Source organism: Nannospalax galili, unplaced genomic scaffold (genome assembly GCF_000622305.1).
Source record: "Nannospalax galili isolate Female #2095 unplaced genomic scaffold, S.galili_v1.0 scaffold1421, whole genome shotgun sequence".
Taxonomy (NCBI): Eukaryota; Metazoa; Chordata; class Mammalia; order Rodentia; family Spalacidae; genus Nannospalax; species Nannospalax galili.
Genome location: NW_008345746.1, coordinates 482,864 through 504,479, shown reverse-complemented (window position 1 = coordinate 504,479; position 21,616 = coordinate 482,864). Strand labels below are relative to the sequence as shown.

General features: G+C 52.8%; 1 protein-coding gene across 2 annotated transcripts in view; it reads right to left on the bottom strand.

The window, feature by feature from the left end:
* The window catches only part of Kcnt1 (potassium sodium-activated channel subfamily T member 1), an 82,114-nt gene that overhangs the window by 51,130 nt on the left and 9,368 nt on the right, over window positions 1–21,616 (bottom strand). For both annotated transcript variants that reach the window (XM_017800305.1, XM_008841927.2), the window contains exon 2: window positions 15,408–15,563. In XM_017800305.1, the coding sequence (XP_017655794.1) occupies window positions 15,408–15,563 (156 nt within the window). The remainder of the gene's footprint in view (window positions 1–15,407; window positions 15,564–21,616) is intronic.

Sequence of the window (21,616 nt, the reverse complement as noted above, 5' to 3'; positions counted from 1 at the left end):
CTGTAGCCCCAGCTGTCCTGGAACTCACTATGTAGACCAGGCTGGCCTTGAACTCACAGAGACCTGCCTGCCTCTGCCTCCAAGTGCTGGGACTACAGGTGTGGGCCACCGCGCCCAGCTATGATTTCTTTTTATGAACACCAGGCTGCAGATGACATTGCAGGCAGCTGGGGGGGGGGGCGGGGAACCGGACAGGATGCTCCAAGCCAGCTGGAGTTGCCTGGGGATGGGGTGACAACCAGAGGCTGCTATGACTTGCTCTGTAGTCTGGCTATAGAGACACCTGGGCTGATCCTCAGAACAAGGTCTTGCCACTCAGACTGTCCCCATGGAAACACCATCCCCAGCAGGGTGGCCTGAACCCCAGGCAGGGACATTTCACAAGATCTCAAAAGACAAAAGTCTTCCATCTAGGAGGAAAGCTGGGTAAACCACAGGATGTTTTGAAAGGAAGTGAACCATCCTACAGGGAGCTGTTAAGCTCAGGAAGTCTCTGAAATTGACTAGGTTCAACATGCCCTCCCCCTTCCCCCTTCCCCCAGCATATATTAGCTTTAAGGACTGTTAAGAGAGTCTACTGGGGTGAGTAGACAGTCAACGGGTGAGTAGACATTTGTTAGTGTCTCCCTAGGAATAGTGTCGTCACACAACACAGGGCAGACCCAGACCCTGGAGCACAGGGTCCTTCCCAGGCTCTAGGGCTCTGGAAAAAGCAGTGTGGTCACACACAGGTTGGGGTAAAGAAACAGAAATGGGTCAGGTGCACAACAGCTAAGAGGTGGGAGACCCCCAGTGCCCATGCATGGTGAAGAAAAAGTCATGGGTCAGTCCACATGCCACACCACCTCTCCAGCCCCAGCAAGGAGGAAGTCTGTCATCTGTCACCACAGGCTGAAGGTGATTGATGCTGAGAAATGAGCCATCCAGAGAGGGGCAGGATGTGTGGGATTCTACTTGTGAGGTCTTCAGAGTCCTCAGATCCATAAAGACAGGCAGTAGACAGTGGGTATGTGGAGCTGGGGCGGAGGGAGGGGGAGCCGGTTTTGATGGGACAGTGTCAGTTCTGTGAATGGACAATGCTGATGGCCGCACAGCGGTGTGACTTTGCATAGTGCACTGAGCAAGAGAAAATGGACTTCAAAGACAGCCTGGCTGTCAGCTAAACCCAACCCCAGGGCAGAAGGAAATTGGCTGCCAGGGCTAGAAGCACCAGCCCAGCTTAATGAACACAAGGCTCAATAAAAGGGGCTCTCAGAGACCAGATAAGTGTGCTTATCTCCGCTGACCGAGGTAGAGAGAGATTTTACAATCCCAGCTCCCTGAGAGCCCAGGCATTATCCTGCTATTGCTATAAATCCAAACCAATCCAACCCAAAGAGTGGCTAGGAATTGAGTTACTGACCAGGCAGATGGCTCTGATCACAGCAGAGGCATACACTGATCTGGATACCAGAGTAGAGAAATGCTGTTCCAAAGGGTCTTTGGACCTCAGGCCTCAACTTTTTAAATACTTGGCCTCAAGTATTTAAAAATTCCTTTAAAATTATTTTTATTTCAGCCTGGCGTGGTGGCACAAGCCTTTAATCCCAGCACTCAGGAGGCAGAGGCAGGAGGATCTCTGTGAGTTCAAGGCAAGCCTGGTCTACATAGTGAGTTCCAGGACAGCTGGGGCTACAGGGAGACCTGTCTCAAAAAGACCAAAAAAAATTTTTTTATTTCATGTGTATGAGTGTTTTGCCTACATGTATGTATGTGTGCCATGTGCATGCCTGGTGCCCATGAAGGCCAATAGAGAGTATGGGCTTTCCATAGAACTGGAGTTACAGAGCTGCCATGTAGGTGCTGGGAACCAAACCCTGGCCGCTGCAAGAGCAACCGGTGTCCTTAACTGGGAAGCCATCGCTCCAGCACCAGGCTGCAAGTATTTAAAATATACTTAGAAAGCGTTTAGAAACACAACCAGGCAAGGGAAGCCGGTGCTGAATGCCACAAAAATAAGCCGTAGGACATAGTACCCTAGACACCCGCCCTCCTCAATTACTGAGCTTGACTAACAGAGAAAGAGCTCTTTGTGGACACAAGATGGGGAAAGACAGTCCCAGGCAGATCAAGTAGAGGGAAAGGAGAGGCAGAGGGGACTCTTACACACTGCTAAAACATTACCCAAGGAGAGGCAGAGGGCTTTTATACCCTGCTAAAACATTACCCAAGTCCCAGATGCAAAGCTGTTTGGTCAAGGGCCTGGGCAGCAGACACACACACACACACACACACACACACACACACACACAGAGTACAAATGCCTTTCTGGAGGGAAAAATAACATAACCTCAATCATTATTTGCAGTAAGTTTCAAGAAATACCAAAGTGAGATTCTCCAGAGTGAAGGAGGCTCAGTGAACACTGTGGTCAGCAGGAGCTCACGTAAGTGGATTTACAGCAAGCGTTAGATAATTATGCAAAGTCTGGTTACAGAACAGATTGCAACAATTTTAAACCTTGGTGAGTAAAGAGAACAATATAATTAGCAAACATTGGGGGTGTGTGGGGTACTGTGATCCAAAGTAAAGATGCTGTGAGCTGGGACTGTGGAACAAACACCGTTTGTACCCGGAGGACAGTCCCTGGAGGACTGACCCTCAGGCAGGGGTGTTGCCACGGACTGCCGCAGAGCGAGGAAGGTACAGAGGGAGCGGCGTCATATGGAGGGGTCCAGAGGTCAGTCGAAGGGGTCACACTGGCCAAGGTCAGAACAGCTGCGCATCAGAGGGGACAAGGACTCACACAAGTTATGTGGCCCCCTCTGGCTGCTGTAAGCTATTACCATGAACTTGGTGGCTGGAAACAACTCAGGCGAACCTCATGGCTCTGGGGTCAGGAGTCCTGTAGCCTCAGCATTTGTTGGCAGGGCTGGCCCTTGCTGGCGCTCCAGGGGAGAACGTGCTTGTTCCAGCTTCTGAAGCCCTGTGTGTTCCTCAGCGTGGGGTCCCACCTTCCCTTCACCTCCCTCAGTACATTTCCCCCTGACTGCTGGGGCCTTTCAGCCCCTTATGAGACCCCCAGATGGCACTGGACCACCCAGAGAATCCTCGGTACTACCTCATCACAAGGTTCTTTAAAAAGATTTTTTTCTTGCCGGGTGTGGTGGCACACGCCTTTAATCCCAGCACTTGGGAGGCAGAGGCAGGCAGATCTCTGTGAGTTCGCGGCCAGCCTGGTCTACACAGCCAGTTCCAGGTCAGCTGGGGCTACAGGGAGACCCTGTCTCAAAAAGACCAAAAAAAAAAAAGATTTTTTTCTTTATTTTATTTTATGTATATGTGTGCATTGTGTGCATGTATGCACGTGCACCCATGTCGCACAATGCTCACAGAGGACAGAAGAGGGCGTCGATCCCCAGGAACTGGAGCTATGGACAGTTGTGAGCCATGTAGGTTCTGGGATTCAAACCCAGGTCTTCTGCAAGAACGGGTAGTGCCCCAACTACTGAGCATCTCTCCAGCCCCACAAGGTTCTTTTAAAAATACTTTGAGTTTTTGTGCATTTCATATAATAGTTCTTAATTAAATTTAGACTCCTTCCCCATCACAAGGTTCTTAATCTCATCTAAAAATTGCCTTCTACCCTGTACAGTCATAGACTCAGGCCTCCAGGAATCTGCAGTGTCGCACATGGAGAGCAGAAAACATCTCTGCTGTGCAAGATCACCATTAAACATTACTTTGAGAGCTGGTAATTGAAGAGTGGAGGGTGTCTTCCAAAGGAATTTTATTTCAGGGTACACAACTAGACCTCCCTGATGACGTTCAAGCACCACTTCCAGACTGAGGCTGAGGTGTGCAGCCCGGACACTAGGGGAGTGTCAGGTTGGGGACAGATGTTCTCAGGTGCACACAAAGAAGGAACGACCTGGGTGTTCTTATAGGTGTCACCTTGAGGTGTAAGTGTCCTGTGGGTTCATCTGGCCAATTCTAACAGGAACATCCAGGCCCTGAGGAAACACACAAGTCACAATTGTGCTTCCATCAGGCAAGTTTGGTTCATCAGGCCTCAGATAGAGTCCAGCTTATGAGGGACATGAAGCCAGAGGAAAGCTGATTCCCATGAAGAGGCCACCAGACACCTGCAGCCAGCAAACGTCCTGCAGGGCTGGAGGTGGCTGCTTAACCAGTGTGCTCACAGCACACCACCTCCAGCCTGAATCTGAAGCAGCACACTCTGGTATCTTGGTTCTATGGATCAAAGCTGGGCATGGAGAATTTGGGGTCTCATGAGTCTGACGTCTAAGTGTCAGCAAGCTGGGCTCTTACAGGGAGCTCTGGAGGGGAATTTGCTTCCGTGTCATCCAGGGCTCACAGGACTGGACGGCAGAGCCAACAGGAGCTACATGAGAACTTTGCCGGGGAACTGGGTCACATCATGATGGATGATGAAGACTGTGTCCTCCAACAGGCTGAGCTGGTGTCATGGAGAGGCTCAGTCCATGTTCCCAACAGGTTCCAAACAGGAAGAGGCCCTAGATACCACAGTGAGACTCAGTCCATGTCACCTAACAGGCTGAGTGCAGGCGATCCTGGGTGCCACAGTGAGGCTTGGTCCCTGTCTCCCAACAGGTCGCATATGGGAGACCCCAGGTACCACAGAGACTCAGCCCACGTCCAAAGGCCTCAGGCTCGCCATTATCTGACTCTCTGATTTTTGTTTTGAAGCTCTAAAAAAAAAAATTTCCAAGTAAAATGCGAAGAATACAGGATTTAGCTTTGTAACTTTTTGCTGTTGTTGCCGATGGAACTTAGGAGACTGGCAGGTTTGCCCTGATGCTGTTTCACTGTTAGCTCTTTGATTCTCTTTTAAGAACATTTGTGATTGCATTTCAGGGCCATGTTTCAAGATAACCTTTCCCTCTCAAAGTCCTTCACTGAACCACCTTCAGGCTCACACAAGATCAGTTTCAGATCCCAGGCAGACCTTAGGGCTCTCTGGGTGGTCCTTGACTCTCCAGAAGTCGGATCTCCTGCCTAGAGGATGCAGGTGGATGTGAGGGGCTGGGTGTCAGGGTGTGGAGAAGAGGCTAGGTACTCCACAGTTGCTGGGCTAGGGCCCGAGACACCTTTGGCACTAGTGGGTAGTGGGGTGAGGCACTGCCTGGCCCCATGCCACATTCCCTTCAAGGGCATTACAGCTACTGCCAGGCTCAGGAGGGTCCCTTCCAAAAGGGGACACAGGATCAGGCTCCCCTCCCCATGCTGAACTTCTGGCAGGGTACCTGTCAGTCACTCTGGGTCTGAAAGAAGCTTGGTCCAAAGCAGCATCTCATGAGGCTGGGGAGTTACTTAGCAAATTAATCAGGCTGGCAGTGGGCCAAGGTGAGGCTTTCTAATCTGCAGAGGCCTTGAGGGATAAGAGAGCCCCATCCTTCTGGGGTACCCACTCAGTACCTGCTGAAGAGCTTCTTGGGGTTGGAAAGGTGATGTGGGTAGAGAGGTGGAGTGGGATGGGAACCCTCATGGGCTTGGGCCCCAGGGTGTGGCCCTGCTTACATCTAGAGCAGCTCCTGGCCTTAGACCCTCACTCCACAGCCTCCCAGGCTGGCTCTGCCCCTAGTTGGCTCCTGTTGCTGAGTGTCCAGCTCTTCCTGGGGTTCAAGACTCAGGGACAACCCTCTGGGCCTTGTCAAGCTGGGGTTTGCCTAGACCTGCTGGGTGGTGGCTGTCCTGCCCAGCACAGAGCTATGGAGAGGACAGTCCCATGTAGGTTCCCAGCCTGGCTGGCAGCACCTCCACTCACCCCAGCTCAGCCTGGTCAGGCTACTTTCTTGACTTTTCCTATCTCCTCTCCTACTACAGGCCTTGCCCCAGTCCCTTGCAGGCCTGAAGCTTAAAGGATGGAGAGCCTCGTTAGCTGCAGACGGGCCTCTTTCTTGGGCTGTCCTGTAGGTCAAGGTTGGGAAGATGCAATCCTCTCCCTATAGCCCCATATTCTGGCTCTGCTAGCAGAGTGGTTCTCATTGTTTCTGTGAGGTAGCTGGCCTGCCAGGGGGCTCTAGCTCCATCCCACCACGTGTGGCATGGGGTGGGCCTTTCTTTTGGCATTTCCACTTCCCAGGACTTTGCCAGCATACTTAAGAATTCCTAAGAAAACAGCCTGGCCCTAGGATGAAGCTGGATTATGTCAGATGCCGTCCCAGAGCTGGCTGAGTGCATGGGGCTGGGTGCAGCTTCGTGGGGCACAGTACGCTCCCCGTCAGTAACCCTGGGTCTTCAACTTGTGCTATTCCCTCATGACACCTGCACTTTCTGAAGGTGGCGTTGGTGTTCTGGGGTCACCATAAGTGAGCTCCTTAAAAACCACAGCACTCTGTTCTGTACACGCTGGTTCCGGAGGCGAGAAGTCCAGAATCAGGCTGCCTGGTCCATGTGGGCTAGCCCTGCAGCCAACAGTTATGTGGCCACAGTAAGGTCTACTTCTGAGAGCTGCTCCCTCGCTGGTGACTGTGTATCTGTCCCCTTAGAAGCTTAAGACGGGAGAGGGGGACATCCAGCCGCGGAGAGTAGCAGTGGTGGTGCCGGCGAGCGGGGACCGTATTAAAAATAGGTGATGTTGAGAAGGGTATGAAGACTTTTGTTCAGAAGCGTGCCCGGTGCCACACCGTGGCAGGGAGGTACGCACAAGGCTGGACCAAACCTCCACAGTCGGTTTGGACGGAGGACAGGTCAGGCTTGCTGTATTCTCTGACACATGCCAACAAGAACAAAGGCATCACCTGCGGGGAGGACCCACTGATGGAGGATTTGGAGAGTCCCAAAAGTACATCCCAGAACAAAAACGATCCTCGCCAGGATTAAGAAGGGAGAAAGGGTACAGCTAATGGCTCATCTTAAAAGGCTACTAATGAGTAATAGCCACTGCCTTATTTATTACAAAACTAACGTCTCGTGGCTTTTAATGTGCTCCATGATTTAATTCACACACCGGAATTCAGGGCATGAAGGCTAACAGGATATTGTTGTTGGACAGCCCTGGCTTGAGTAAAATTGGCTTGTAAATTGAGTATCTTTTTTTCTTTTTTTTGGTCTTTTTTTTTTGTTTGTTTGTTTTTTCGGTCTTTTTGAGACAGCTTTCCCTTTAGCCCCAGCTGGCCTGGAACTCACTACGTAGACCAGGCTGGCCTTGAATTCACAGAGATCCGCCTGCCTCTGCCTCCCGAGTGCTGGGATTAAAGGCGTGCACCACCACGCCCTGCTACTGCTTTTCCTTTCTAAAGAGATAACTGGATTTAACAATGTACAACTTTTCACAAAAAATGGCGACTGCTTCCTCAAAACCTATTGAAGATTGGTTTTATACTTCTATTTATATAACTGGTTATGTGCCTATGTGTTAATCCTGGAGGACATACGCTTCACTATTTCTGAACCAAGCAAAAGCCTCACCTGTATTTGAATTTGTGCTCACTTGCCTGTTGTAGGCAGTGCTTAATAAGGAAGCAACTGTCCATAGTATGCTGTTCTTGACCCTGCCAGTTTAAATATTTTATTACTTTTATGTGTATGAGTGTATTGCCTGCATCTGTGTAAGTGTACTCATGTCGTGCAGTGCCCACAGAGGTCAGAAGGCAGCGTCGGATCCCTGGAACTGGAATTACAAACGGTTGTTAGCTGCCATGTGGGTACTGGGAACTGAACCCAGGTCCTTGCAGTGCTCCTTAACCCCGGAGCCATCTCTCCAATTTAATTAGAATTCCCTATATCAAAAGATGCTGTCTTTTACTACCTAAAGGCATTTTGGTGTGGTTTATGTATTAATATCAAATAAAGAATATTTAACACTTTAAAAAGAAGCTTGCTGGGCGTGGTGGTGCACGCCTTTAATCCCAGCACTCGGGAGGCAGAGGCAGGCAGATCTCTGTGAGTTCAAGGCCTGGTCTACATAGTGAGTTCCAGGACAGCTGGGGCTACAGGGGGACCCTGTCTCGAAAAGACCAAAAAAACCACAGAAGCTTAAGAAGCTTCTGTCCACATGAAGGCTTGAAGCCCTACCTCTGTGTGTGTGTGTGTGTGTGTGTGTGTGTGTGTGGTGTGTATGTGCATGTGTGGTGGTGTATATGTGCATATGTGTGGTGTATATGTGCGTGTGTGGTGTATATGTGCGTGTGTGTGGTGCATATGTGCGTGTGTGTGGTGTGTATATGTGCATGTGTGTGGTGTATATGTGCATGTGTGTGGTGTATATGTGCGTGTGTGTGGTATGTATGTGTGTTTGTGTGGTGTATATGTGCGTCTGTGGTGTGTATATATGCATGTGTGTGGTGTATATGTGCGTGTGTGCGGTGGTTTATATGTGCGTGTGTGGTGTATATGTGCGTGTGTGTGGTGTGTATGTGCATTGTGTGGTGTATGTGTGTGTGTGTGGTGTGTATGTGTGCGTGTGTGGTGTGTATGTGTGCGTGTGTGTGGTGTATATGTGCGTGTGTGGTGTGTATATATGCATGTGTGTGGTGTATATGTGCATTGTATGGTGCATATGTGCATGTGTGTGTTGTGTATATGTGCATGTGTGTGGTGTGTATATGTGCATGTGTGTGGTGTGTATATGTGCATGTGTGTGTGTATATGTGCATGTGTGTGGTGGCCAGAGAACAACCTTGATGTCATCCATCCTCAGGTATGTTGTCCACATTTGTGACAGGGTGGGCCTTGGCCTGGAGCTCACTAATTAGGCTGGTTGGTCAGTGGAGCCCCATTTCTGCCTCTTAGGGGCTGGGATTACAAACACCCTGCATCACACCATTTTTTTTTTAATGTGGGTTCCAGGTATTAGGCACACACCTATACACACACACACACACACACACACACACACACACACAGAGGTAGGGCTTCAAGCCTCATGCTTAGAAGGTGAGCACTTTACCAATTAAGCCCTGCAGCCCTACTTTTATGTGTGTGGCTGATTAACATCCAGCGTGGGGCTGGCACATCAGGGTACCTGATGACTGTTTCTGTGGGGGAGGAGCTACAAACAGAGGCTCTCCCAGGGGATCAAGGAACGTGGTAGAAGCAGTGAAGTTCACTGAATTTGAAACCAAAACACTGTGTAGTTCCCTGAGGCGTTTCCAGCAACCCTGTAGCAGCATCCAGGCCTGTTAGGACCCCCTTCCCCACTTTATGTGCTGAAGTCCTCACTCCCTGTGGGATGATGTAGGAAGTGGTTAGGGTTAGATGGGGTCCTGAGATGGGCTTCATCATGGGATTAATGTCTTCCTGGGGAGAGAGGCCACAGCATACTCTTGGGAGCATAGCCAGCAAGAGCCAGGAATCCCAGCTTCTGGACACTTCCAGGCTCTAGGAACCTGCTGGGCACTTTTGGCCTCCAGGATTTTGAGAATAAATGTCTGTGGTGGAAGCGACCTCTGTGGATTTTTTAATGACTGCACACTGCCCAGGGCTACCAGACACAAGGAGCAACCATGAGATGCCCTCCTGTTCGCATTTAAATGGAGGGGCACAGAATGGCAGAATGGCAGATGGTGGGAGGTATGGGAAATAAGGGGATCACGGGGAGTACAAGGCACACCCCCAACCAATCATGGTCGCTCTGTGACTTGCAGAGAATCACCCCACCCTCACTCCCAGCCCTCTGGATTCTGTTTCATGCTAATTCAGGAAGAATCTGATTTTGAGTCACGTAAGCAAGTCACTGAGACGTGGGCTCAGGGGGCCACGCAGTGTGTCTAGCTGTGTCAGCCCAGGGGAGGAGATGAGGCACTCGGCCCCTGGGGATGACAGACTGGTCCTCTCATGGTGTCTCTGGACAGCATAGGCATCACAGCCAGACAAATCCACTGATGGTGCATAACCTAGGTGGAGGGGGGTAGAGAGCTGTTTTGTATGAGCGAGGTCATAGATCCCAGGGTGCCACTCAGCAGCCACAGCCCCATGAGGTGACAGTCGTCTACAAGCCCTGGCTCACATAGGCACTATGTACGGACACCTCCAGCTGTCAGTCCTGCTAGTTTGGGGCCTCCCAGAACCCAAATCCCAGAGCCAATGGCCAGGCAGGGATACCAGGAAGAGAAAGGTGTGGTCTGCTGTGGTGCCACAACTCTTCATCAAGGGGTCACCTGGCTTCTCTGTCTCTTACTCTGACCCAGAGCCCACCTCCTTGTTATGGACCCTGGGTTACAGTGGAGGATGGACCTGGCCTCAGCACTGTGCACAGACAAGTATGGAGGCACAGGCAAACTAGCCAGTGACTGGAACAGTCTCAATCTGCATCTCACGCAGGACACCTGAGGACATCTGGAATATTCCAGAACATTTCAGACCCCACCCCCATTCTTCCTGCTTAAACCAAGCTTTGATTCAACCATACAGGCAGTGCAAAAAGGGTTTCTAAAAGGGGTGGCAGGATGGAGTCATGCTGATATCCAGGAGTAGCTCCTGGAGACCAGGCAGCTAATCCTCCTGACCCAGATGACCCCCTCACCCCACCTGAGTCCTCTAGCCTGGAAAGGGTACAGTGAAAGCCAGGATAGCAGCTCTAGCCCTGCCTTGTCCATCAGCCAGATCAGTGCAGAGCCAGGCAAGGCCCCAGGTGGTACCCCTTGGGGTTTCCCTGGGCTCAGCAGCCCTGGTCAGGAACAAAGGCCAGGGACCCAGTGTCAGCCAGTGGAGCAAGAAATCCACTTTGCTCCAGGGCAACCTGCCTGTGCTATGTGATCCCGTCCCAGAGCCTGGTTGGCACTTGCAAGGACATTGACATCCCCTGTGCCCTCTGCTGTAGCAACTCCCATCTCATGTCCTATCAGTTCACATGAAGCACCTCACGACACCTGTGAGGTTCTGGCTGGCTACTCCAGGTATCAAACCAGTCCTCCCTCCCCTGCCTGGGTTCTCCTCCCCAGAGGTTTCCTGCCTCCTTCTCAAATCGTTGCTGTCCTCCTGAACTCTTGGCTGGGCATATCTTCTACCTCCCACCTATGATTACCCTGGCTCAAGCATGGCCATATCCTCTGCCTCACCAGCACCCTTCCCATTTCAAAGCCCTGGCCAGCCAGTGGGGAAATTAGGGGCCAGATGGGTTCGTAGCTAGGATCTAAGGTGCCCTCAAAGGAGAGTCAGTGGTCACTAATTCACCCCATCCTGCCCTTGAGGCCTTCATTTATGAGCTCTGGCTCTAGTGTCCTTGAGGTCCCAAGGCTGGTCCAGGGCACAGAGAGCCAGTTAATTGTCCTGGAGGAGAAATCCAGAGAGCTGGGTACAGGCGGGGCTGCCCAGCAGAGGCAGAGCCTAGGTGAGGCTTTCCTAAGGAAGGCCCAAGATTCCAGTGCGGAAGGGTGATAGGCAGGATGGTGAGGGTGGGGTGAGGACAGGATGTGGGAAGGTACGAGGTTGCTGGGATGATGGAGGCAGCCACTGGTCCTGAGGGTGGGTACAGAGAAGAATGGGTGGGGAGGGCACTTAATGGGCTTCCAACCATCTAAGGCACTTGGCAGGCAGGGCTCGGATGATCCCCGTGAAGTTCTTCTCCACACCCAGCTCCATCGGCAGCATTTTCCAGCTCAGCTCTACTGTTATTAACAATCTCAGTCCCTCCAGGCGCCCCTCTTAGCTCTCTCTGCTTGGAGGCATGTTGGAGCCTTCACGCCATGGGCAGGGCCTACTCTGGTCCCAGAGGGGCAACTTGACCCACTTCAGTTCCTGGCAGTGCTGTAGGAAAAGGGACACCCGCAGGGTAAGGGAAGGGTACTGGGGCCCAAATACGCCTCCTGTACCCATAGGACTCTGACCTTAGATGGGGGTACCTCACTGCGCTGGCAACGTGGGCCCTGCATGTCTCCTCACTTTTCTTTTGTGAGAAAATAGTCAATGCTCCTGCCTCGGAGATGTGAGTTGAGGCGTTGTTGCCAGAAGGGCTGAGGACAGCACAGATATGACCTATTCTGGGCAACCTTCCACCAGCAGCACCTCAGACCCCTGAAGACCTCCCCTCAACCTTGGACTGGGAAGCCCCCAGGAAAATCCAGGGACAAGCCTCCTTCTCACCTACCAGGAGGCTTGCCAGTGGGCAAGGCCTGGCATGATGGGCCAGCAGGTGGCCACCTGCCAGGTTACATCTCCCCACAATTGGCTGCTCTTAGCCCTGTTTGGCCACTGGGAGATGAGCAGTCCCATGTTGCCCTGTCCATCTTTCTGACAATCCTCTGAGCCTCCTATTACAGACCCAGCACAGGACTCTGAAAACCACAGCCTGAGGCCTCTCATGCCACCCTCTTAAGGGTCTTCACCCCTTTCAGAGGGAGGATCGGAGTCTGCAATCCCTCCAGGACCAGGAAACTTGGAGTTATCCAGAACATGCTGGAGAAATACTTCCAGATAAGGACTGTACCTAGACTCCTCATGCTGTCCTGGCTTCCTGGTGTCAAGGTGGGGCAAGGGGCCCTGAGCCCTGGAAGAGCAGGGCCCACTCAGCTCCTGACTGTTGCTCCCCAGAAAGCTCCAGGGCTTGGACCCAGCCCAGCAGTTCAGAGTTCACCAGGGGGTGACATGGACCTCCTGATGCCAGTGAGATCTCGACTCTGCCCCTCACAGGCTATATGCAGTGCTCAGTCCCTCAGGAGAGGCCAGGCTGGCACAGTGGCCTCATTTGCCCATGTGGGTGGCAGAGAACCTCCTCAAGGCCGCTGAGGCTGTGATGACTCACGACCAGTGGCTTTATTCCCCTGGAGAACAGGAAATTCACAGCCCTTCCCACCCACTCTCAGCCTGCCAGGAATGGAAGTGGTTTCCCCACTCTTGTCCCACTGTGGGGCAAAAGCAGGGCTGGGGAGGAGTGGGGGGCTTGGAGCCTCTAATCTGTTCCTGTTCTGTGCTGGAGGTAGGGGAGGCAATCATAGCTCACATCTACCCCAGATGCCCCTAGCTGAGACCACTGCCATGGACCCTCCAGGTGCTGTGCTGTACCACCCTGGCACAACTCAATACCCCATTTCAAGGCTCCAGCCCCTGCCCCCATTGAAGCCCAGAGAGTTCCTGAGAGGAGGTAACTGGCTCTTTCTGGCTCACTGGCTGTCCTGCGCCCTCTGATCCGGAGCCTGCCCTTCATCCCTATCCCAGGCCAAGCACTCCCAGACTCCTAACACAGCTGCCCAAGTCATCATCACACTTGTAGAAAAGTGCCGGCAGGTCAGGTGGAAGTGCTCCCAGCCTCATCCTTCACTTTGGGAATCAGTGATGGTGCGTGGAGGGAGGCTGAGAAAGGGGATGAGGAGAGAACGGAGTGGGTCCCTCAAATGGCAGTGGCAGGAGGGCCACCGGGCCATGTTCTGAGCATGTTCTCACCACCTTCTAGCACCTGTTTTCTCCACTCTCAGTTTGAGGTCTGTGCTTAGAGCTGGGTCTGTGTACACGCAGGACTCAGGTGTTCTGGTAGACCCCTCAGGGAAGACCTCCCCTCTCCAGCGTCATAGTCTCCTATACCACTTGTCCATGACAAGACCTGGGGGCTCAAAGAGGGAGGGTCTGGGGGTCATAAGAGGGCCAAGATATCAGATTCACCCATGAGACAGAGATGGTTTGAAAGAAGTGGGAAGTGAGTTGGAAGGGGAGAGAGATCTTTCAGGATGACAGCCACACTCTGGTGTTGGACAGGTGAAGGCTGTACCAGCTGTGGGTGTGCTTAAATGTCACCATGGTGAAATTTATGCTTCGTATATTGCACCACACTTAAAAGCCACACACAAGTCTCCATGGATTTGAGAGCATCTTCTCATCCCTGGGGGATGCCATCCTATGGCTGAACAAAACCCTTTGCCATCCATGCCTGGAAAGGGAGGGATGCTTTCAGTTATATCAACTGGTCATTGGCATCTGTCCAGTCCCAGGCCTTGGACACCACGTAGGGAGACAGATGCCACTTCTTGCCTGGCACTGAGTCTTTCACAATTGCTATTTTCCAGAATTCATAAAGTCCCAGCCAAGCAGGCACCCAGGAAGGATGGGAGCAATGACTTAATGAGATGTCGGGCACAGGGGTTGGGCTCACAGAAGCCCCAGGCCTGCCATGTGAGGGTCCCAGGAAGGCAAAAGAGCTCCAAACTACAGATGCCAGAGAGAGACTGGCTATCTCTCCCACTGCCTGAGCAGGCATTGCTAACCAGCCCTCCACCTTCTTAGACAGGCTTGTCTGTTACTGAAGCAGTTGGTTTAAAAGACAAGACAGGACCAAGTACTTCTGGTGGCACATACCTGTAATCCCAGCACTCGGGGAGCCAAGGCAGTAAGACAACAAATTCAAGCTCAGCCTGGGCTACAGAGCAAGACCCTGTCCGAACAAACCAACCAACCAACCAACCAACCAACCAGCCAACCAACCTCTGAATTCAGGACCCAGACTCCTTGGTTCTAACGTGACTGATGAATACGATCACCAGGGGGAATCTGGCAGGAAGTTTCCAGTGGGTCTGAAGAGACTGCCAGGACCACACCTTGTGCACGGGTGGCTCTGCACACAGTCCCCACATGCTGACCTTACTCGCAAACATGGTTTTCGTTTCCAGCCGCAGCTGCGGCCCTCAGTTGTTTTCCGAGCTCAGTGTGAGTCCTGACAACCTGCAGGCTCATGTACTTTCTGTGCTAACTTGAATAATTGCACTGTTTGGGGGAAAATGAAGCCCAGTCCAGTGCTGGGAGCGACCGAGCCCTCGGGAGGTGACGGAGGTCGTTCCACCACACACAGAAGTGTGCGTGTGTGTGTGCTCCTGATCCCAAGCTCCAGCCAGCCATCGCCAGCCTACCAGAGTCCTTGGCTTACAGGCGTGAAAGTGCCTCCCCCGAGGCTGACAGCAGAGCACTTGTGTTTACCCAGACAGCTATTTGAAGAAAATGCAGAAAGAAATGCAACATTTCTCTCCAGCTTCCTGCCAAGCCCCTCAGCCTATTGAGTTATCCCCATGGGCACATCTGGTAATCTTTTACAGAAAGACTCGGGAGTTCATTTTGCTTAAAGCATGGAGGATCTGAGGTGAGGAGACGCCATAACACCTTCACGCTGAAAATGAGCCTGAAGGACGTTGACCCCCAGTGAATAACTGAACGACCACAGCGCGCCTGCCTGGTCCGCCTGGCGGACTCCGGGAGCAGCGGCCGGGCGCCTCCGGCCCTGGCTTGTCCCCCGCAATCAGCGGAGCGGTGGGTTGGGACCCAGAGCAGGAGCGCACGGGGAGACAGAGCCCCGGGTCAGCCTGCCAGCATCGGGGCGGGGGCGACCCTTCTCCAAGTCCCTCCCGGGGAGCCCACCCGAAACTTCCCGCCGGAGACGCGGGGCAAGCTGAAGGGCACGGCGGCGGCGGGGTCACCCGGGGCTCAGCACCGCGGACAGCTCCGCGCAGCCTCGGCCAACCTACCTGTCATCGTTCTGGAAAGGCTGGTCACCCAGAAGCAGGTCTCGGAAGCGGTACCGCGGCGGCAAGGGCAGCACCTCGGTGTCCAGGTCGTTCATGTTGAGGCTGGCTGCGTCCAGGAGCACGTCCCCGCGGCCTCCGTCCGGCGCGCAGGACCGCCTGCGGGCACACGGCAGCGCCCCTCGCCACCCGCACCCCTGCCCGACGCGCGCAGCCCCCCTGGCCCGGCCTCCGAGACCCCCGGGGGGGCAGGACGGGCACCTGCGGGGGTCTACAGGGGTGGTGCCCGCAGCAGCCCGGGCATGGGGGGGGACGCCTGCAGCCAGGCAGCTCCAGCCCTGCCAGGCTCCGTGGCCCAGGCCGCAGCAGGGTATGCGGAGGTTTGGAGGTGGGAGTGGTCATGGGCAACTCTGGAACAGCGCTCACAATGGTCCCTGGTCCCCCTGGGGCTGGCGTGGGAGCCCTCCCCTTCTCTGGACCTGGGCCAGGCAAGCCTTCCCACCCCCACAGTTGCTCCAAGGCCAGCTGCGCAGCTTTCCTACATGCTTCTCCAACTCGCCAAGGCCTTCTCGCAGTCTCTCTCACTGTTGGGAGGGGAGACGCTGTGACTGACCAAGAGTTTAAAAACAGGTCTTTTTTCACAGTCCTCTGGGGCCAACAGATCAGATCGGGTAAGAGTCAGGACTCCGGGCTCCTGGACACGCCCACTCCACCCCAATCATGGGGGTCCCAGGCACACTGGAGGGTCCCTAGTGGCCCATAGTCCTCCAAACCTCTGACCGTTCTTGCTTCCTTCTTCCCCCACATCCATCGCCCCTGGAGAGTGGCAGGCAGAGTCCCTCAGGCTCCAATTCCCAGGCCACCCCCCTGGAGAGTGGCAGGCAGAGTCCCTCAGGCTCCAATTCCCAGGCCACCCCCCTGGAGAGTGGCAGGCAGAGTCCCTCAGGCTCCAATTCCCAGGCCACCCCCCTGGAGAGTGGCAGGCAGAGTCCCTCAGGCTCCAATTCCCAGGCCATCCCCCTGGAGAGTGGCAGGCAGAGTCCCTTGGGCTCCAATTCCCAGTCTCTTGGGGCAGCAGGCCTAGCACATCTAGCCCACAAACTAGAGGATCCCCAGCTACCTGTGGAGCCCCAACCCCAAAGCATTGGACCCAGCAAGCAGCTCACATTCACCAAGGGAGCACAGGCTCAGTCTTGCTGGGCCCATGCACCGATGGAACCAGGGGCATTGGCACAAGTTGGGGATTGTCATCCAATCCCTGGTTTCCTGACCCAGCCGGCATCCTGCACTTATTGCCCCTTGGCATGACCAACTTTCCAGAGGCACCTCAGTCCTCAGCCATTCTCAGTCTAGCCTCTCCCGCAGCTCATAGTTAGGACGCAGGAGGTGGAGGCCCCAGACCCCAACTGCCTGCCTGCCGAGTGCCCTGGCTTTATGTAAGGTTGATTGTACTGGTCTCCTGGGCCTTTCTAAGCTTCTCCAAGTGAGGGCTGAGGACAGGGGGTTCTCCATCCTGTGTCCAAAGTAGGTCACAGGCTGTGTGACTGAGAGGAAGTCAGAAGAGGAAAACATTCACTTCAGGGAGGTTCAGAAATGTGCTTCTTGGATCCACGCCCCCCCGCCCCCACACACACAGGGTGCTGGGAATCTGGACTCAAAGGCCACTCACCTGGATACCAGGTCCAGGGCAGAATTTGGACACCCCTCTCGAGTTGAGGCACATTCACTGAGCCCCCACCTGGTGCCAATCCTGAGCACCCCACCCCAGACAAGCGGCAGGCAGGCGAGCATGGGTACCCCACTCCTCTGGTGGCTGGGGGATGTTCAGAGGCTGTCTCAGGCTATGGCTGCCAGTGGCAACACTCTTGTTTCTCAGGTCACAGCTCTAACCTCCAGGATTTGGCAGCATTTGAAAAATAACATTTTCCTAATTACATCAGTGGAGTTGCTTGTTTTTCCTTAGTCACAAGTTGGCTGGGCCTGGGGAGGTGCCAGTAGGTGGGGAACCACATGGCCAGGGATCAGGACTATATTTTCTGGCTAAATCCCTTCTTTTTGCAAACCCTGGAGAGACCACCAGGTTTCCAGGAGCTCCCACCCTTCATGAACTTTTAAGTTCTTTCCTGGCCTCAAGATTCAGGAGGAGGATGGGACCTCAGTTTACTTCAGGAAGCTCCAGGGGAAGGATGCACACCTGGAGTCCAAGACCTGTCTCGGCCTCTGCCCATCTGTGGTTTGGGATGAGTGACAAGGGCAGGCTGCCTTTGCAACCTTGGAGAGCTGCTGTGACACTTGAGTGAGCAGGTTCCACCAGCAGGCATCCCACAGACCTGGCATCCTTCCTTGTTCCTTCAGCAGAGCCAACCCCTCTGCCCCCATGAACTTGGCTGTTTATCATGTGGGCCATGGGCCAGGGACCCCAGGGCCTCTTGGAAAGGTGTCCAAAGAAGGAGAGATGTGGCTGAAATCCTGCTCCCTATGTGGTCTGGGCTTAGGGGAGGGTGTGGGAGCAGAAATGTGGGGGAGAGCTTTCAGGCGTGCAGAATGGGGTAACTAGGAGACCCTGTAGGGGTAGGGCACCTGGGGCCAGAGAATGGCTCTGGCCCAGCTGCCAGCATTCTGGGGCTCACTTTCTGTTCTGTTTTCCATTCTTGGGAGCCCAGGAGGCAGCCTGGGACCCAGAGATGACTGCTCTTACCTGTCTTCTGAGATGGCTGTGTCAACCAATTGCATTTCTGTAAGGATTCAGTGTCATGTGGTCTAAAGAAGTTGATCACCACACAAGCTCTCACTCCACCCTTGGAGCAAGGTGTGAAGTTCAACTTACGAAACTCATAGCCCCACCCCACCCCTGAAGTCCGGGTGGAGACAGCAAAGGAGAGCATCACCCTCCCAGGAAAGCTCAGCCCAGCTTGAGAGCCACCTGCTCCTCTCAGGGACTCTCCGGGACCTGGTGACAGGCAAGGGTTCCAAGTGCATGGGCATGACTCAGTCCTGGTCCATTAGTCCAGGACAAAGGAGAGCATCACCCTCCCAGGAAAGCTCAGCCCAGCTTGAGAGCCACCCGCTCCTCTCAGGGACTCTCTGGGACCTGGTGACAGGCAAGGGTTCCAAGCGCATGGGCATGACTCAGTCCTGGTCCATTAGTCCAGGATAGGTAGCCCTTGGCAAGTCCCTTCACCCTCTTTGAGCTTCTGTTTCCTCATCTGTCTGTCTGCACGTGGTTACTGTAGAGCAGTCACGAGATGGTATGAAGTGCTTTGTGCAGTGCCAGAACCCCAACAAGTTCCTAGTTTTGGAACTAACCCTAACCCTAACCCTCAGGGTCACCCAATTCAAGTTATCTTGAAGGCCTTTGGAGAGCTCAGTTTCGGGTCACCAGTCTATATAATCCATCCAGAGAGGCCAAGGGTAAAGATGGCACAGCCCAGCATGCAGAACAGGAAGGTCATCCCACTATTTAGTGCGTGTTAATTCATGGGCCCTGACCCTGAAAGCCTTCTCAGGAGCTGGGCCCAGTGCTAGGCATCTTCAGGAGTCACATGGTAACACAGAAGGCTGAGCCCCTCCCTGCAAGAAGAATTGCTACCAGCCCCAGTACAGGGTTAAGAGACCTGGATTCAGGGAATGTAAGGAGCTTTAAGGATGCCCCAGGGTGGGGACCATGTGGTACTGATGCTATAACTACCCTGTTAGTTACTGTTCTCATGACTATAACAAAATACCTGACAGAAGCAACTTAAGGGTTTATTATGGCTAACACTTCTACGGTGCATCCCATCATGGTGGATAAGGGTGAGGCAGATGATGACATTGTAACCAGTCAGGAAGTAGAAAGAGATGAATGCTGGTGCTCAGTTCACGTGTGTGTGTGTGTGTGTGTGTGTGTGTGTGTGTGTGTGTGTGCTGACAAATGTCTGAGTGCCCATAGAGGCCATAAAAGGGTACTGGAACCCCATGGCTGGAGTTACAGGCAGTTGCGATCTGCCCCATGTGGGTGCTGACAACCAAACGAGGGTCCTCTGGAAGAGAGACAAGTGTGCCCAACACTGAGCCTTCTTTCCAGGACAACATTTTCCTCTTAAAAAAAAATATTTTTTTGGTCTTTTTGAGACAGGGTCTCCTTGTAGCCCCAGCTGTCCTGGATTCACCATGGAGACCAGGCTGGCCTCAAACTCACAGAGATCCACCTGCCTCTGCCTCCTGAGTGCTGGGATTAAAGGCATGTGCCACCACGCTGGGCCTTCCTCTTAAATTTTTAAATTTTATTTTATGTATATGAGTGTTTTGCCTACATGTAAGTGCACCCATGTGTGCAATGCCTACAGAGGCCAGAAGAGGGTGTCTGATCCCCTGGAACTAGTTATGGAAGGTTGTTAGCCACCATGTGAGTGCTGTGAATTGAACCTGGATCCTCTGGAACAGTAAGTGTTAACTGCTGAGCTGTCTATCCAGCCCCTTCTCCTTTTTTTCATTCAATCTGAACCCTTTGCCCATAGAATGGCACTGTCCATATTTAGGGTGGGTTTTCCCACCTCAGTTAACCCAGTCTAGTCTAACTCCCTCAAAGACACGGCCAGAGGTTTGTCTCCTGGGTGATTCTAAATCCTGTTTAGATGACAGTGTTAACTGTCACAAGTCCACCCTTATGAACTTGACAACTAAACACAGCACTTTGAAATCATAACATTCCCTCCTTGTCCCCATAGACTCACAGCCATCCCATAATGCAAAATGCATTTAGTCCATCTATAAACGTCTCCATAGTCTTTAACAGTACCAACACTGTTTAAAAGTTCAAAGCCAAGGGGCTGGAGAGATGGCTCAGTGGTTAAGAGCACTGACTGTTCTTGCAGAGGACCTGGATTCGATTCCCAGCACCCACGTGGCAGCTATGAACCATCCTTAACTCCAGTTCCAGGGGAATCAGAAGCCCTCTTCTGACTTCCACGGCATTGCATGACATGGGTGCACTCACATACATGCAGACAATACACTCATACACATAAAATAAAAATAATTTTAAAAAAGTTCAAAGTCCAAGTCTCACCTGTGACTCAGGGCTATCTGTTTACTATGAGCTCTTATAAAATAAAAAAGTTGCACAGTTCCAATATTCAATGGCACACAGTAAACATTCCCGTTCCAAAAGGGAGGAATGGGACCATGTCAAGGAACGATCACACTAAAGCCAGCAGGGAGAACAACAAACTTTGTATCTCCATGTTGGGCATCTGGGACTCATGATGGACTCTGCTGGAGTCCAAAGGCCGCCATGCCCATCCAGCTGCCTGCAGCACAGAGCCTCTCTCTTGGGGCTATCTCCACTCCATGCCTGGGCTTCCCTCCATGCCGTAGCTTTTCTCAGCCAACATCCCAAGGTCCTGGCATCTCCAGCATCCAGGCTCCCCCTGCAGCTTAGGCTTCACTTTCACACCATGGCATCTCAAGGCTTCCATCCAGGGACCCCCACCCTGCCACACACCGCCTGACCCCAGCGGCCTTCTGGGACCTTGGTGCAAACCTCCATGACACCCTAGATCTTGCATCTTTCCTGACCATAAAACCAAGGAGTTAAACTGAGAATGTTACTGATTGTGTTCCCTGCCCAAACATTCTCAGTAACTGACTCCCTCCTTGTATTTCACAAGACAAGCCTCGACGGGCAGGGTCTTGCCTTCAGGAAGCCTTTCCTGTTGTTCTAACACAGAATGGGGGGGGGTCTCTTTTTAAAAATTATTTAAAAAAAATTTATGTGTATGAGTGTTTTGCATGCATACATGTAAGTATACCATGTATGTGCAATGCCCACAGAATCAAAGATCCTCTGGAACTGGAGCTATAGACAGTTGTTAGCTGCCATGTGGGTGCTGGGAACTGAACCCAGGTCCTCTGCAAGAGCAGCCAGTGCTCTTAACCACTGAGCCATCTCTCCAGCCCCATGGAGGTTTCTCTTTAAAGGTCCTAACCTCTTTAACAGTTATGGCTGCTTTCTCAACACCTGCCTTGTCTGCAACTTTAAACCCTATCCTTTCCCTCCAAAGAGTAAATTTTTCATGTTTTCCTGTCCCACTTGCTGTTTCCCACTGTAGACCTGGACAAGAATGGTAAGCAGTAGTCATGCCACAGCCTGAATGAGTCCTGTCTTAAAATTTCCTCCACAAGGCTGGGCGTGGTGGTGAGACTTTAATCCCAGCACTCGGGAGGCAGAG